General features: G+C 38.9%; 1 protein-coding gene across 6 annotated transcripts in view; it reads left to right on the forward strand.

Moving 5' to 3' along the window:
- anks1ab (ankyrin repeat and sterile alpha motif domain containing 1Ab) overlaps positions 1-18,373 on the forward strand; it is a 136,033-nt gene that overhangs the window by 111,998 nt on the left and 5,662 nt on the right. For 4 of the 6 annotated variants that reach the window (XM_061937575.1, XM_061937585.1, XM_061937603.1 and 1 more), the window contains 2 exons: positions 14,044-14,141; positions 14,535-14,901. The exons of 1 other annotated variant lie outside the window; for it this stretch is intronic. In XM_061937575.1, the coding sequence (XP_061793559.1) occupies positions 14,044-14,141; positions 14,535-14,568 (132 nt within the window). In that variant the 3' untranslated portion in view covers positions 14,569-14,901. Of the gene's footprint in view, positions 1-14,043; positions 14,409-14,534; positions 14,902-18,373 lie in introns of those variants that run through there. One more of the 6 variants, XM_061937611.1, reaches the window with a different exon arrangement.

The raw sequence follows: 18,373 nt of genomic DNA on the forward strand, positions 1-18,373 counted from the left end.
TTTAACCCTACCCCTTTTTGTCAGGTTCAAACACTGATGACATCTATTAAACAAGACAAGAAGCAAGGAATTAAACAGAGGCAGAATTGAATTTGGCTCAATGAGGAGAAACGCGTGGACACTGTGCCCTTGGACAGTGTCGTCACACGCTCTGACGAAAGACTGTACGCCTCCTCTTTTATTTGGACTTTCCCTGATTACATGGCAACAGCTGTTTCTAAAGGGACGGGGGTCATAAACAGCCATCGCCTTTGATTACAAAACTGTTAACTCAAGTTAAAAGTACAGGTTGTAAAACAGTTTAAAGAACAGGTGCCTGGAGCTTGGGCAGGTCCTGCTTTCTCTCCGCTTTGTAGGTCTCGGGTCAAAACAATATCTTTCTGTGGATTACAATACATCAAAGAAACAGAACCCTCATGTTGCTCTCCATCCTACACAGTGGAGTTTTACAAGCCTTTTTCTTTGGTAGGATTAAAGACAGCTACACTTGTGATTTAGGGCTATATAAATAAACATTGATTGATTGATTGATTTTGTCCTCTTGCCGGGAACTCATGGCAACACAAAGTTTTGTGATGACTTAGATACAATTATTCTAACACTTTTCTTTTACATAACAGTTGCTAAAACTTTTGTTCACTTCCTGTTCTCAATTTATTCACAATATACTCCACGAGTAATCACAATAAGAATAAATAAATAATACACGGTGAAGTAAGTTACATTTCATATGGTGAGATGAGTAAGATTATTTTGAAAAATAACATGCTACACTTACAGGCATGTGAAAATTTTCACGAACACAAAATATCACTTCTAGGTTTTTTTTGATGAGTGTGGCGTGGAAACGCAATGCATTGTGGGTCTTAGCGTGGCTGAATGCAGGCCTCTGTCCTAAAGTTTTGTTCTTTTCCTGAACAAGTTCAAAACGTGCGGCGTCAATAATTGCCACAATCGTGTTCATGATCGCTTCCGGGAAAAAAAACGAGCTAATAAAAGAGGACAATTAGCCTGATAGCAGCCGTGAGACGATCAAACATGACTTTTAACGCCATCACCTGGAACATCTTCACGATATTTTCACGCTGGCAAAATTTCGTCTAGTATTCTCATACTTGCCAACCTTGAGACCTCCGATTTCGGGAGGTGGGCGTGGTCGGGGTGGGACAGGGGCGTGGTTGGGGGCGTGGCTAAAAGGGGGGGGATATATTTACAGCTCGAATTCACCAAGTCAAGTATTTCATATATATATATATATATATATATATATATATATATATATATATATATATATATGTATGTGTGGGAAAAAATCACAAGACTATTTCATCTCTACAGGCCTGTTTCATGAGGGGGGGTACCCTCAATCATCAGGAGATTTTAATGGGAGCATTCACATACCATGGTTTATATAGGGCACATAGTGGGTGGGTACAGGCTGGCGTAGGGGCGTGGTGATTGGCTCATGTGTTACCTAGGAGGTGTTTCCGTCTGTGGCGGCATGCTGTTACAATTTCGCTGCGCTTGTTGAGGGATGACAGGTCTGGACGGTAAATAATAAACAGTTTCTCTTTCAAGCATAGGTTGCATCTTTTATTACCACTATTGTAAGGTGTGCTGGATGCAAGAATTTGCCATGTTATTGAATATTCAACATTATTGTCTTTGAGGTCCCAAATGTGTTTGCTGAGTTCTGTGGTATTCCGCAGGTTTTGGTTCCTGAAAGAAGCCTTGTGATTGTTCCATCTGGTTTTGAATTCTCCCTCGGTTAATCCTACATATGTGTCGGATGTGTTAATGTCCTTGCGTATTACCTTAGATTGGTAGACAACTGATGTTTGTAAGCACCCCCCGTTGAGAGGGCAATCAGGTTTCTTTCGACAGTTACAGCCTTTGTTGGTTTTGGAGTTGCTCTGTCCGGGGGCCGACGGCTCATTTGCAATTGTTTTGTTGTGGTTTGAGATGATTTGTCGTATATTGTTCATACAGCTGTAGCTCAATAATTTAATGTTGTTCTTGTTGAATACTTTTCTTAGGGTGTTGTCTTTGGGAAAGTGTTTGTCAATCAGATTGAGGAATTTGTGTCCAATGTTAGTTGAGACGTTTTTGCTGTATGGGGGGTTGTACCAGATGATGTCGTTTCGTTTTCTGTTCTTTTTTGGCTGGTTTCCTGGCGTGGGTTCATAGGTGAGGGTGAAATTGTATCCGCTTTCATCAAGGGCTTTTTGGTACGGGGGGGTTGCTTGGTCAAATTCAGCTTTGCTAGATGACAGCATCGTTAGCCTTTTATTAATTCCGGTAGGTATTCTTTTCGTGGTGGTGGGTGGGTGGTTGCTGTCATGGTGCACGTATTGGAGTGTTGTGTTGGGTTTCGTGAATGGTTGGTAGCTGTTATTTCTCAGGTTGAAAGTGACGTCAAGGAAGTTGACGGTTTGCTTGTTGGCTTCAATCGTGATCCGTAGGCCGTTCTCTTTGAAAATTTGGCATATGCGCTTCTTGGTATTCTCGCTGCTCCTTGGCGAGGCGCGACACACTGCCAGTCCGTCATCACGGTAAATACCAAGGTTCAGATTGAGGCTAGCGAGCTGGGAGAGGAGGAAACTCCCAACGAGTTCACACGTTTCTGCTCCGTCAAAACTTCCCATAGTGACGTCAAATGTTGCATTGTTCTTTTTTTGCCATGGTGTACTGTTGTGGATGAGAATGGAGTTTTTTGCGTGGATGATGATGTTTCTTTCGTTGCCTGTGATTGAGTTGTAGTCTGAGGCGAAGTCTAGTGCTTGAGTCAGTAGGTCTTGCGTGATGGAAGGGTAAAATTCTTCGATATCAAAGGAGATAAAGTTGTGCTGTTGTTTGTCTTGGATGTTGTTGAACCATTTGATTACTGCTGCTGTATTTCTCCATTGGTTGAGTGGTGTTTTGTCCTTGATTTTTGTGTTGACTCTGTCCAGGATTATTTTGCTGATTTTTCCTATTTCAGATTTAGTTGGGTTTATTAGTCGGCATGTTGGGTTATTTGCGAAGTTGGGTTTGTGGTCCTTCAATGTGATGAAGGCTTCCTTGTTGGCTGTGGCGTCCACCCTGTCCTCAATGTCCAGTTCAGCCGCGATCCTTTTATTTTCCAGGTGGATGTTCTGTAAGGTGTTGGGTTGCGCTTTTTTGTATGATTTGGTGATGCTTCTGTCCAGTAAGGTGTGATGTTCTGGTATGTCCATTCTGTAGAAGTTTGTGGTTTTATCGGCAGCTATGATGAGGTTGTTTACTTTCTTGATGCGCTCCTTGTCATTTTTCAGCTTGGTGAGGAGTGGGTTGCGGATTGGCTTGAATTTGACTGATTGTATCATTTTGAGCATGTCGTTCTCAAAATCCTTTAGTTCCTCAACTGTGGGTGAGTTCTTGGTAGATTTGAATCCGTAAGTTTTCTTTTGCGTTCCTTTTGTTTCAGGGTGGAGGAAAAAATGTGCTTTCCACCGCATCCTTCTTAGGAAGTGTTCCGTCTTTTCTATGAGCCTTAGCTTGTAGTCATTCTGCGCGGGTATGGGAATGTTCTTCGTGGAGTAGTCGATGTTGAATTTTTCCATTTCTGATCGTCGTACAGTGCTCAACAAATGTCAATTTGGAGCGGAGTATATGTCTTAATAAGGTTATCCAAAAAATAGTGCTCGATACCGTAGTAGAGCGCAATATATGTATGTGTGGGGAAAAAATCACAAGACTATTTCATCTCTACAGGCCTGTTTCATGAGGGGGGGTACCCTCAATCATCAGGAGATTTTAATGGGAGCATTCACATACCATGGTTTGTATAGGGCACAGAGTGGGTGGGTACAGGCTGGCGTAGGGGCGTGGTGATTGGCTCATGTGTTACCTAGGAGGTGTTTCCGTCTGTGGCGGCATGCTGTTACAATTTCGCTGCGCTTGTTGAGGGATGACAGGTCTGGACGGTAAATAATAAACAGTTTCTCTTTCAAGCATAGGTTGCATCTTTTATTACCACTATTGTAAGGTGTGCTGGATGCAAGAATTTGCCATGTTATTGAATATTCAACATTATTGTCTTTGAGGTCCCAAATGTGTTTGCTGAGTTCTGTGGTATTCCGCAGGTTTTGGTTCCTGAAAGAAGCCTTGTGATTGTTCCATCTGGTTTTGAATTCTCCCTCGGTTAATCCTACATATGTGTCGGATGTGTTAATGTCCTTGCGTATTACCTTAGATTGGTAGACAACTGATGTTTGTAAGCACCCCCCCGTTGAGAGGGCAATCAGGTTTCTTTCGACAGTTACAGCCTTTGTTGGTTTTGGAGTTGCTCTGTCCGGGGGCCGACGGCTCATTTGCAATTGTTTTGTTGTGGTTTGAGATGATTTGTCGTATATTGTTCATACAGCTGTAGCTCAATTTAATGTTGTTCTTGTTGAATACTTTTCTTAGGGTGTTGTCTTTGGGAAAGTGTTTGTCAATCAGATTGAGGAATTTGTGTCCAATGTTAGTTGAGACGTTTTTGCTGTATGGGGGGTTGTACCAGATGATGTCGTTTCGTTTTCTGTTCTTTTTTGGCTGGTTTCCTGGCGTGGGTTCATAGGTGAGGGTGAAATTGTATCCGCTTTCATCAAGGGCTTTTTGGTACGGGGGGGTTGCTTGGTCAAATTCAGCTTTGCTAGATGACAGCATCGATAGCCTTTTATTAATTCCGGTAGGTATTCTTTTCGTGGTGGTGGGTGGGTGGTTGCTGTCATGGTGCACGTATTGGAGTGTTGTGTTGGGTTTCGTGAATGGTTGGTAGCTGTTATTTCTCAGGTTGAAAGTGACGTCAAGGAAGTTGACGGTTTGCTTGTTGGCTTCAATCGTGATCCGTAGGCCGTTCTCTCTCTCTCTCTCTCTCTCTCTATATATATATATATATATATATATATATATATATATATATATATATATATATATATATATATATATATATATATATATATATATATATATATATATATATATATATATATATATATATATATATATATATATATATATATAAGAAATACTTGACGTTCAGTGAATTCTAGATATATATATATATATATATATATATTTTTTTTAATTTATTATATATTTATTTTATTATATATTTTATTATATATATATATATATATAAAATACTTGAATTTCAGTGTTCATTTATTTACACATATACACACACATAACACTCATCTACTCATTGTTGAGTTAAGGGTTGAATTGTCCATCCTTGTTCTATTCTCTGTCACTATCTTTCGAACCATGCTTAACACCCTCTCTGATGCATTGCTGTATGGCACGCACAAAAGTGCTTTCATCATATGCACTAGATGGCAGTATTGTCCTGTTTAAGAGTGTCACAACATTGCTGTTTACGGCAGACGAACTGCTTTACGGTAGATGAAAACGTGACTGCTGTTGTTGTGTGTTGTTGCCGCACTGGGAGGACGTTAATGAAACTGCCTAACAATAAACCCACATAAGAAAACAAGAACTCGCCCTCCATCATTCTACAGTTATAACGTCATTGGGCAGGTACGCTTTTTTATATTGTGGAGGACCTGAGTCCGCCTGAATTTCGGGAGATTTTCGGGAGAAAATTTGTCCCGGGAGGTTTTCGGGAGAGGCGCTGAATTTCAGGAGTCTCCCGGAAAATCCGGGAGGGTTGGCAAGTATGAGTATTCTTAAAAAAGCAAAATTCCTACTCAAAGATCAATAACTAAGAAAACCTTCAATATTATACTGTGTATACTAGGGTTGTACAATATACCGGTACTAGTATAGAATCGGTACTAATGAATCAAAAACGATACTATAATCTGTTTGAAAAGTACCGGTTCCCCATTTAAAATTAGTTTTTTTCTAGGGATGCCCGATAATATCGGCCGATAAATGCGTTAAAATGTAATATCGGAAATTATCGGTATCAGTTTTTTTTTTTTCAGTATCGTTTTTCTATCTTTTTTTAAATTTATTTTTTATTAAATCAACATAAAAAACACAAGATACACTTACAATTAGTGCACCAACCCAAAAAACCTTCCTCCCCCATTTACACTCATTCACACAAAAGGGTTGTTTCTTTCTGTTATTAATATTGTGGTACCTACATTATACATCATTATATATCAATACAGTCTGCAAGGGATACAGTCCGTAAGCACACATGATTGTGCGTGCTGCTGGTTCACTAATAGTACTAACCTTTAACACTTCATTTTACTCATTTTCATTAATTACTAGTTTCTATGTAACTGTTTTTATATTGTTTTACTTTCTTTTTTATTCAAGAAAATGTTTTTAATTTATTTATCCTATTTTATTAATTTAATTTTAAAGTACCTTATCTTCACCATACCTGGTTGTCCAAATTAGGCATAATAATGTGTTAATTCCACGACTGTATATATCGGTTGATATCGGTATCGGTTGATATCGGTATCGGTAATTAAAGAGTTGGACAATATCGGAATATCGGATATCGGCAAAAACCCATTATCGGACATCCCTATGTTTTTCTTAAAGGGCATGACGGCACGTCTTGACATTGCTGGTTTTGCGAGCAGAGGAGCATGTTGGGCAGCGCACACACACAGAGTACTTACAAGCAGACACAGTGTGTAGACAGAAAAGGGAGAACGGACGCATTTTTGGTGTAGAAAGTAAAGATAAAGGTGAAGTTATAACATAAAACATGGCTAGTTAGCTAGCAGCTAACATCCATCTGCAGTCGGCAGTTTTTAGCTGATTGATTGATTAATTGATTGATTGATTGAGACTTTTATTAGTAGATTGCACAGTACAGTACATATTCCGTACAATTGACCACTAACTGGTAACACTCCCAATAAGTTTTTCAACTTGTTTAAGTCGGGGTCCACGTTAATCACCTCTGAATCACTAATCCTGGTCTCCATGGCGACAAATAAAGTAAGTTTCTTACATGTACATTATCACTGGAGGACGAGGAATAGCTAAACATGCTTCACTACACACCGTAGGAGGATACAATAGCTCACCAACGTCACAATGTAAACAAACGCCATGGGTGGATCTACACTGTAATGATGCCAAGTACAGGAGCGTATCTAGTCGATATTACTATGATTAAGTCAATATTTGTTGGCATCTCATGGCTAACAGCAAGCTAGCGCCCCAGACTGTAAAATGCCATGGGTGGATCTACACCTGACATCCACTGTAATGATACCAAGTACAAGAGCGTATCTAGTTAAAGGGGAACATTATCACAATTTCAGAAGGGTTAAAACCATTAAAAATCAGTTCCCAGTGGCTTATTATATTTTTCGAAGTTTTTTTCAAAATTTTACCCATCACGCAATATCCCTAAAAAAAGCTTCAATGTGCCTGATTTTAACCATCGTTATATACACCCGTCCATTTTCCTGTGACGTCACATAGTGATGCCAACACAAACAAACATGGCGCATAGAACAGCAAGCTATAGCGACAATAGCTCGGATTCAGACTCGGATTTCAGCGGCTTAAGCGATTCAACAGATTACGCATGTATTGAAACGGATGGTTGTAGTGTGGAGGCAGGTAGCGAAAACGAAATTGAAGAAGAAACTGAAGCTATTGAGCCATATCGGTTTGAACCGTATGCAAGCGAAACCGACGAAAACGACACGACAGCCAGCGACACGGGAGAAAGCGAGGACAAATTCGGCGATGGCCTTCTAACCAACGATTGGTATGTGTTTGTTTGGCATTAAAGGAAACTAACAACTATGAACTAGGTTTACAGCATATGAAATACATTTGGCAACAACATGCACTTTGAGAGTGCAGACAGCCCAATTATCATCAATTAATATATTCTGTAGACATACCTTCATCCGCTATCTTTTCCTGAAAGCTGATCTGTACAGTTTTGGAGTTGATGTCAGCAGGCCAGGGAAGCTAGGGTCGATATTCTTCTCTTGATCATCTTCGGTGGCATAAGGGACGGTGTGAGCCAAGACATCCAGGGGGTTTAGCTCGCTCGTCTGCGGGGACAAACTGCCGCCATTGCTTGCCGTGCTACCGAGGTCCTTTGTCCCTGAATTGCTCACACACTCCGGCAGATTCAATGGGGGTCTGGCGGCAGATTTCTTTGACTTTATGGTTGGAAATGCATCTGCTTTGAGTGTCGCAGGATATCCACACATTCTTGCCATCTCTGTCGTAGCATAGCTTTCGTCGGTAAAATGTGCGGAACAAACGTCCAATTTCTTGCCACTTTCGCATCTTTGGGCCACTGGTGCAACTTGAATCCGTCCCTGTTCGTGTTGTTACACCCTCCGACAACACACCGACGAGGCATGATGTCTCCAAGGTACGGAAAACAGTCGAAAAAACGGAAAATAACAGAGCTGATTTGACTCGGTGTTTGAGAAAATGGCGGATTGCTTCTCGATGTGACGTCACGTTGTGACGTCATCGCTCCGAGAGCGAATATTAGAAAGGCTTTTAATTCGCCAAAATTCACCCATTTAGAGTTCGGAAATCGGTTAAAAAAAAATATGGTCTTTTTTCTGCAACATCAAGGTATATATTGACGCTTATATAGGTCTGGTGATAATGTTCCCCTTTAATACTACTATTATTATATCGAGATTTTTTACTGTCCCAAAATCTTTTTTCCTTTAAAAAAAATGCATATTATGTTTATAAAGTCAGTAAATACGTCCCTGGACACATGAGGACTTTGAATATGACCAATGTATGATCCTGTAACTACTTGGTATCGGATCGATACCTAAATGTGTGGTATCATCCACAACTAATGTAAAGTATCAAAGAAGAGAAGAATAAGTGATTATTACATTTTAACAGAAGTGTAGATAGAACATGTTGAAACAGAAAATAAGCAGATATTAACAGTAAATGAACAATTGGATTAATAATCAATTTTTACAGTTTGTCCTTCATAATGTGTCTCAGTAAAACTAAAATAATGCTATTTGGTAACAGTAGAAGAGAAAGTCAAACACAAATACAAATAGACGGAATAGAAATTGAAAGAGTAAATGAAACCAAATTTCTAGGTATAATGATTGATGATAAATTGAACTGGAAATCTCACGTAAAAAATATACAACATAAAGTAGCAAGAAACACGTCAATAATGAATAAAGCAAAACATGTTCTAGACAAAAAATCACTTCATATTCTCTACTGCTCACTAGTGTTACCATATCTGAGTTATTGTGCAGAAATATGGGGAAATAATTACAAAAGTACACTTCATTCATTAACGGTGTTACAAAAAAGATCAGTTAGAATAATACATAATGTTGGATATAGAGAACACACAAATCCTTTATTTATTGAATCAAAGATTCTGAAATTCTACGACATAGTGAATTTGCAAACAGCTAAAATTATACACAAAGCAAACTATAACCTGCTACCCAAGAATATACAACAATTCTTCTCAAAAAAAGAGGAGAAATATAATCTTAGAGAGAAATGTAATTTAAAACATTTGAATGCACGTACAACACTTAAGACCTTCAGTATATCAGTATGTGGAATTAAATTATGGAATGGATTAAGCAAAGCAATCAAACAATGTACTAATATGATCCACTTCAAGAAACTCTTCAAACTTAAAGTGTTTACAAAGTACAAAGAAGAAGAACCATGATAAACATTCTGAATTTATTTAACTCATCCATTCTTTCATTCTTTCACTCACAAAATAATCTTACTTATCTCAACATATGAAATGTAACTTACTTCACCAATTATTATTTATTTACTTATTTTATTGTGATTACTTATGGAGTATATTGTGAATAAATTGAGAACAGGAAGTGAACAAAAGTTTTAGCAACTGTCATGTAAAAGAAAAGGGGTAGGATTAAATAAGCTTTGCTTCTTCCTACTCCTTTTCGAACATGTTGAAAAGAGAAACTGGAGATTGTGATGTATCATGTTGTATACTTGCATGTTCGAAATAAACTCAAACTCAAACTCAAACTCAAACTCAAATGTGTAGAAAATAATAGGTGTATAAATGACACAATATGTTACTGCATACGTCAGCAGACTAATTAGGAGTCTTTGTTTGTTTACTTACTACTAAAAGACAAGTTGTCTAGTATGTTCACTATTTTATTTAAAGGGGAACATTATCACCAGACCTATGTAAGCGTCAATATATACCTTGATGTTGCAGAAAAAAGATCATATATTTTTTTAACCGATTTCCGAACTCTAAATGGGTGAATTTTGGCGAATTAAACGCCTTTCCATTATTCGCTCTCGGAGCGATGACGTCACGTTGTGACGTCACATCGGGAAGCAATGCGCCATTTTCTCACTTTCGTCGGTGTGTTGTCGGAGGGTGTAACAACACGAACAGGGACGGATTCAAGTTGCACCAGTGGCCCAAAGATGCGAAAGTGGCAAGAAATTGGACGAAATTTGTTCAAAATACGAGGCTGTGGGCAGAGCCGACGAAATGGTCAGTCGTTTGTTCCGCACACTTTACCGACGAAAGCTATGCTACGACAGAGATGGCAAGAATGTGTGGATATCCTGCGACACTCAAAGCAGATGCTGACATCAACTCCAAAACTGGACAGATCAGCTTTCAGGAAATGGGTATGTCTACAGAATATATTAATTGATGAAAACTTTATTCATTACTCGCGGTTTTACGCAAATTATTATACATAAACTGTGTTTACCAATAATTTAGCTTAAAAACATTTATTTTTTTCAATCATTCGAGTACATTGGGGTAGTCTTGTGTAATGCAGTATTTTGTGTCTATTTAGGTATGGTTAACCTGAGTGCTGAAATCGTGGAAAAATATATGTTCTTAGCGCGCCTGAAATGGGCTGTCTGCACTCTCAAAGTGCATGTTGTTGCCAAATGTATTTCATATGCTGTAAACCTAGTTCATAGTTGTTAGTTTCCTTTAATGCCAAACAAACACATACCAATCGTTGGTTAGAAGGCGATCGCCGAATTCGTCCTCGCTTTCTCCCGTGTCGCTGGCTGTCGTGTCGTTTTCGTCGGTTTCGCTTGCATACGGTTCAAACCGATATGGCTCAATAGCTTCAGTTTCTTCTTCAATTTCGTTTTCGCTACCTGCCTCCACAGTACAACCATCCGTTTCAATACATGCGTAATCTGTTGAATCGCTTAAGCCGCTGAAATCCGAGTCTGAATCCGAGCTAATGTCGCTATAGCTTGCTGTTCTATGCGCCATGTTTGTTTGTGTTGGCATCACTATGTGACGTCACAGGAAAATGGACGGGTGTTTATAACGATGGTTAAAATCAGGCACTTTGAAGCTTTTTTTTAGGGATATTGCGTGATGGGTAAAATTTTGAAAAAAACTTCGAAAAATAAAATAAGCCACTGGGAACTGATTTTTAATGGTTTTAACCCTTCTGAAATTGTGATAATGTTCCCCTTTAAGGACTAAATGACAATAATAAACATATGTTTCAGGTACACTAACATTTTTTGTTCAAATAAAGACAATAATGACATTTTTTGTGGTCCCCTTTATGTAGAAAAGTACCAAAATACATTTTGGTACCGGTATTAAAATATTGGTATGGAGACAACCCTAATGTGAAAGTTCCATACAAGGTGGTCCATTTATATAACTCTGAATGTCCACCCGTTTAGTCAATGGTGTTGTTCCTCACCAGACTTCCCGTCGTGTCGTGTGTGGGTGACAGTTACACATCTTCATTGCTACACTCAGACCTTCTTGTTGTTGACTTTGACTTCATTTCCCGCTAGGCCTGACCTGGGTAAATTAAGGCCCGGGGGCCACATGCGGCCTGTTAAGCCATTCAATCTGTCCCGCGGGACATTCCCAAATAATTATTTTAGATGTTTAAGATGTAAAGTGTAGCTGCCATTATGATGTGCACTCATCTTTTCTAATGACCGTAAGTCTTCAACTATACTAAGTCTTTCAATGCTTGGAATCTGCACTTATGGATGATATACTAGTTACTATCTACAAACCCTGTTTCCATTTGAGTTGGGAAATTGTGTTAGATGTAAATATAAACGGAATACAATGATTTGCAAATCATTTTCAAGCCATATTCAGTTGAATATGCTACAAAGACAACATATTTGATGTTCAAACTGATAAACATTTTTTTTTTTGCAAATAATCATTAACTTTAGAATTTGATGCCAGCAACACGTGACAAAGAAGTTGGGAAAGGTGGCAATAAATACTGATAAAGTTGAGGAATGCTCATCAAACACTTATTTGGAACATCCCACAGGTGTGCAGGCTAATTGGGAACAGGTGGGTGCCATGATTGGGTATAAAAGTAGATTTTTAATGTTTTAATTTTTCCCCTCCATGTTACTCTTTTTTTCCACAATTTCTCTATTTTTTCCTCAGTTTTGATAATTTTTTTCTGTTCCTTTTTTCCAAATGTTTCCTCTTTTTACCGCATTTTTTCCTCCGAATGCTCCTCTTTATTCTCAATTTTCTTTTTTAATGTTTTTTTCATTTTTTTTCTCCATGTTACTAATTTTTTCCACAATTTCTCTATTTTTTCCTCAGTTTTTATCTTTTTTTCTCATTTTTTAATGTTCTTTTTTTCCAAATGTTTCCTCTCTTTTCCACAATTTTTCCTCCCAATCCTTATTCTCAATTTTCATTTTTTTAAATGTTTTTTCAAAAAAAATTCTCCATGTTACTCTTTTTTTCCACAATTTCTCTATTTTTTCCTCAATTTTGATCTTTTTTTTGTAATTTTTTTAATGTTCCTTTTTTCAAAATGTTTCTTCTCAATGTTTCTCTTTATTTTCAATTTTCAATTTTTTGTTAAATGTTTTTTTCATTTTTTCTCCATGTTACTCTTTTTTCCCACAATGTATCTATTTTGTCCTCAGTATTGATCTTTTTTTTCATGTTCCTTTTTTCCAAATGTTTCGTCTTTTTTCCACAATTTTTCCTCCCAGTGTTCCTCTTCATTTTAAATTTTCTTTACTTTTTTTTTCTCCATGTTACTCTTTTTTCCCCACAATTTCTCTATTTTTTCCTCATTTTTGATGTTTTTCTCATTTTTTCTAATGTTCCTTTTTTCCAAATGTTTCCTCTTTTTTCCAAAAATGTCCCCCCAATGTTCCTCCTTATTCTCAATTTTTTTTTTTTTTTTACATGTTTTTTAAAAAAATTTTTATCTCCATGTTACTCTTTTTTTCCACAATTTCTCTATTTTTTCCTCAGTTTTTCTTTTTTTCTTTTTCTAATTTCTCTTTTTCCCTACAACTTCTCCTCCCAATGTTACTCTTTTTTCCTCAATTTTCTTCACTTTTCCTCAAAAGGTGCTGCCCTAATACAAAGCAAATAACATCAGACTAGTTTCATCTAGATTTGTTTCAACATTATACTTTGCATTATACACTCCATTAGTAGGGATTACCCAGAATCCTTTGCGATTACAACACATTTCTTGAGTCCGAGTAGACTTTAAAGGCAAACTGCACATTTTGGAGTTTTGCCTATCATTCGTGGTCTTTTTTTAGAGACAAGAACACAAATGCATTTTATTTTTTAAAATACAATATATTATATTTTACTCTAATTTGTAATAATCGGTTTGTGCTAGGTGGCTAACAATGCAGCTAAATGCATCTAAATCACTCTAAAAACATAAACTCCTTTACGTGTCCTGACGTGAATATCAACAAGTATATGCGATATTGTCATAAGCGCTAACTCAGAGGAACTACTTTTAGCGGCGCCGTGATCACAGAGAGCCAAACCTTCTTGCACACCTGCGTGACGTTCACAGTGGGAAGAAACATTTTGCTGCCAAATATTGTTTTACTTGAATATGACTCACAATTATAATTTTTGTCCGCATTTGATGTGGGGGGGGGGGGGGGGGCACAGCTGTCAATCATCTCGTGGTGGATTGAGCCTTGAGTGGCGGCGCCTCTGATCCGCATGAAGACTAGTCAATGTGGTCACATGGCCTCAGCTGACGCCCGTCTCACGCACTCCTCTCGCCCCCCCCCCCCCCCCGGCAGATGGACCCCCTGGAGACGGACGCAGACATGCACTCCCTGGGCAGCACCTCCTGGCTCTTGGACCAGCGGGACTCCAGCCGGCGGCCCGTCAGCACCAAGTACGAGACCACCATATTCTGAGGGCCCGCCCCCCCTTATCGCCCCTCCCCTAAGCCCCCCCCCCCCCCCCCCCCCCCGTCCCCTCCCTTGCATCGTCCTCGCACACAAACGCAGTTCGAGCCCCGTGCCTTCTGACTGTGACGGCGTCGCCACCCTCAGGGCTGCCCCTCCCCCTTTGCACTCTTCCTCCTCTTGCCCATGCCAAGGACTCCCTTGACTCCGCCTCCTTCGGCGCCTTGGAAGATCCACAGGAGCGAGCTATCTGCCCACCATGACAACATGCATCCGCCTCCCTGACGGCACCCGGAGGTTGCTTATTTTATTCTTAACAATTTTTTTTTTTTTGGACCCTTTTGCAACATTTTACATTGATTTTCTTCTCCCATGTGTAGCCTATCCTGTCTTACCAGGCATCTACCACTGTGAGGCGCTGTGAGGAGGCCGCGCGACTTAGCCCGGGATGCCAAAAAGACAAATCGATGAAAAGCAAAAAGTAGCAGTTCGTTGTTTTTGTTTTTTTTGTCCCTTCTTCTATGCATTTGTTCTGTGCTCACCAACTCTCTTTGCTGCACTTTGATGTTCCCTCGATGGCGATGATTCTCCCTCTGGACGCCTGCTGGGTCAAGACTTGTAGCACAGGGCCGTCTAACTCGTGTCCATTGAGGGCCGCGTCGCTGTCAATTTAAACATTTATTGAAAATATGCATGTGGGTAATAACAGGGTTTGTGCGGGTCATTAAAAGGATTTTTTGCAAAAAATGGAGGCCTTACATGGCTTTAAATGTGATGTCCAGGCACATTAATTAATCACACCTGCTATTAGCTTTTAAAGTGGTCAAATGGTCAATAAAAAGAGAATACAACAAATCCTTTTCAACTTATATTCAATTGAATAGACTGCAAAGACAAGATATTTAACGTTCCAACTGGAAAAATGTGTTATTTTTTGCAAATATTAGCTCATTTGGAATTTGATGCCTGCAACATGTTTCAAAAAAGCTGGCACAAGTGGCAAAAAAGAGTGAGAAAGTTGAGGAATGCTCATCAAAGACTTATTTGGGACATCCCACAGGTGAACGGGCTAATTGGGAACAGGTGGGTGCCATGATTGGATATAAAAGCAGCTTCCATGAAATGCTCAGTCATTCACAAACAAGGACGGGGCGAGGGTCACCACTTTGTCAACAAATGCGTGAACAAATTGTTTAAGAACAACATTTCTCAAGCAGCTATTGCAAGGAATTTAGGGATTTCACCATCTACGCTCCGTAATATCATCAAAAGGTTCAGAGAATCAGGAGAAATCACTGCACGTAAGCCATGATATTACGCACCTTGGATCCCTCAGGCGGTGCCGCATCAAAAAGTGACATCGGTGTGTAAAGGATATCACCACATGGGCTCAGGAACACTTCAGAAAACCACTGTCAGTAACTACAGTTGGTCGCTACACCTGTAAGTGCAAGTTAAAACTGTACTATGCAAAGCCACAGCCATTTATCAACAACACCCAGAAACGCCGCCGGCTTCGCTGGGCCTCGAGCTCATCTAAGATGGACTGATGCAAAGTGGAAAAGTGTTCTGTAGGTCTGACGAGTCCACATTTCAAAGTTTTGGTTGACAAAAAGGGCACAAAAAAACCCCATAAAAACTTAAAAATTATTATAATCGACAGATAGACCTGAAAATGATGTAGAGATTTAAATATTAAAAGTACAAAAGCCAAAAGCAGTGAAGTTGTCACGTTGTGTAAATAGTCAATAAAAAGAGAATACAACAAATCCTTTTCAACTTATATTCAATTGAATAGACTGCAAAGACAAGATATTTCATGTTCACACTGAGAAACTTTGTTGTTTTTTGCAAATAATTCCTCTTTGGTCCACAGTTTCCAAAAACAATTTGAAATGTGGACTCGTCAGACCTACAGAACACTTTTCCACTTTGCATCAGCCCATCTTAGATGAGCTCGGGCCCAGAGAAGCCGGCGGCGTTTCTGGGTGTTGTTGATAAATGGCTGTGGCTTTGCACTTACAGATGTAGCGACCAACTGTAGTTACTGACAGTGGTTTTCTGAAATGTTCCTGAGCCCATGTGGTGATATCCTTTACACACTGATGTCACTTTTTGATGCAGTACCGCCTGAGGGATCGAAGGTGCGTAAAATCATGGCTTACGTGCAGTGATTTCTCCAGATTCTCTGAACCTTTTGATGATATTACGGAGCGTAGATGGTGAAATCTCTAAATTCCTTGTTGAGAAATGTTGTTCTTAAACAATTTGCTCAGGCATTTGTTGACAAAGTGGTGACCCTCGCCCCGTCCTTGTTTGTGAATGACTGAGCATTTCATGGAATCTACTTTTATACCCAATCATGGCACCCACCTGTTCCCAATTAGCCTGTCCACCTGTGGGATGTTCCAAATAAGTCTTTGACGAGCATTCCTCAACTTTCTCAGTCTTTTTTGCCACTTGTGCCAGCTTTTTTGAAACATGTTGCAGGCCTCAAATTGCAAATGAGCTAATATTTGCAAAAAGTAACAACGTTTTCCAGTTTGAACGTTAAATATCTTGTCTTTGCAGTCTATTCAATTGAATATAAGTTGAAAAGGATTTGTTGTATTCTCTTTTTTATTTACCATTTACACAACGTGACAACTTCACTAGTTTTGGGGTTTGCACATTCTCAGATATAAACAGTCTTGTGAGCCAATTATAATTCACTAAATAGTAACATTAATATTCAAGATATATATATATATATATATATATATATATATATATATATATATATATATATATATATATATGTATATAATTATCTGCAGTATGGCATTTTTTTTTAATAGAGTAAGTGGCATTAAAAAGCATTAAAAAGACATTACATTGGATTTGCTGATGCCTGCAGAAACATTAAGTAACTTGTGATTAATTAATTAATTAATTAAGTGGGATGCATTGGATTACAGCACTTAAGTAAATCTATACTGTATTTACTGGACTAAAGACTATATAAGCCACACCCACTAAACTTTAGAATAAAATATGTCCCATATATATAAGCCGCACCGGACTATAAGCCGCAGATATATATGTTGTGAAATGAGTTATTTACACAGAAATATTTAGTATATACTGCGATGAGGTGGCGACTTGTCCAGGGTGTACCCCGCCTTCCGCCCGATTGTAGCTGAGATAGGCTCCAGCGACCCCCCGCGACCCCGAAGGGAATAAGCGGTAGAAAATGGATGGATGGATATTTAGTAAATACCTTAATTGTTTCCAAACGGTGTCTGTAACAGGGCAGTAAAACGGGTGATCAAACAAAACAGAAGTCATGGTCGTGGACTCCAATCAGCTAAACAGACTCAATAACTCCACGGTGACGTTTTGGTGAATTTACTGAGGAGTTTGTGAAAGTGAAACAATACAAAAAGAATGCCATTGTAAGTTAATAATACTAACACAGCTTGAATACATTACAATAACACGTACAAACATACATGACAACACTCATACAGACATCACACATGGGACGCTTTAGTCAGTAAGAATTGTTTTAGTTATATTGGAAAACTTACCAACGTTGCTCGGGGTGATGAATGAAGAATCCATACGAGTTGAAGCAGCTGTGGACGACTAGAAGACGGCACGGCTCTTGTAGTTCCGGTTCAAAGCTTTAAACAGAAGAGACAAACTTGTCCAAAAAGATGGCGCCATAGCACACACAAAAAAAATAACACACCTTTTCATGTCTTTGTACATGTTTCATGAAAACTATTTGCACAATGGCCGCCGGAGAAGAAACATCCACAAATTAGCTGCGCCGTTTTATAAGCCGCAGGGTGTGAAGCGTAGGGAAAAAAGTAACGGCTTATAGTCCGGAATTTACGGTATTTAATTTTTTTTTTTTTGTAAAACAGTACTTAGTAATGTAATACAAATTATTAAATGATACAGATTATACACAATTTTCGTAAAAAAAATAAGAGTATTTTATTGACACATTTCCAGGCTTCTTCAGTTTAACACCTGTGCTTTAGCGGCAAGTGTGGCACACGTGGTAAAAGAAGCGCATTTCAGTGTTGTGTTGCTGTTGTGTTACGAATGGATTTGATACGACACACCATGTTTGTCATCTTTCAAAAAGGGGGCTCCGCCTCCTCCTCCGCCTCCTGCACTGTCAATCAAAAGCTTGTTGTGGAGTCGACACACTTTGTGCGCAACCTTT

The sequence above is a fragment of the Nerophis lumbriciformis genome, linkage group LG03 (assembly GCF_033978685.3).
Source record: "Nerophis lumbriciformis linkage group LG03, RoL_Nlum_v2.1, whole genome shotgun sequence".
Classification (NCBI taxonomy): Eukaryota; Metazoa; Chordata; class Actinopteri; order Syngnathiformes; family Syngnathidae; genus Nerophis; species Nerophis lumbriciformis.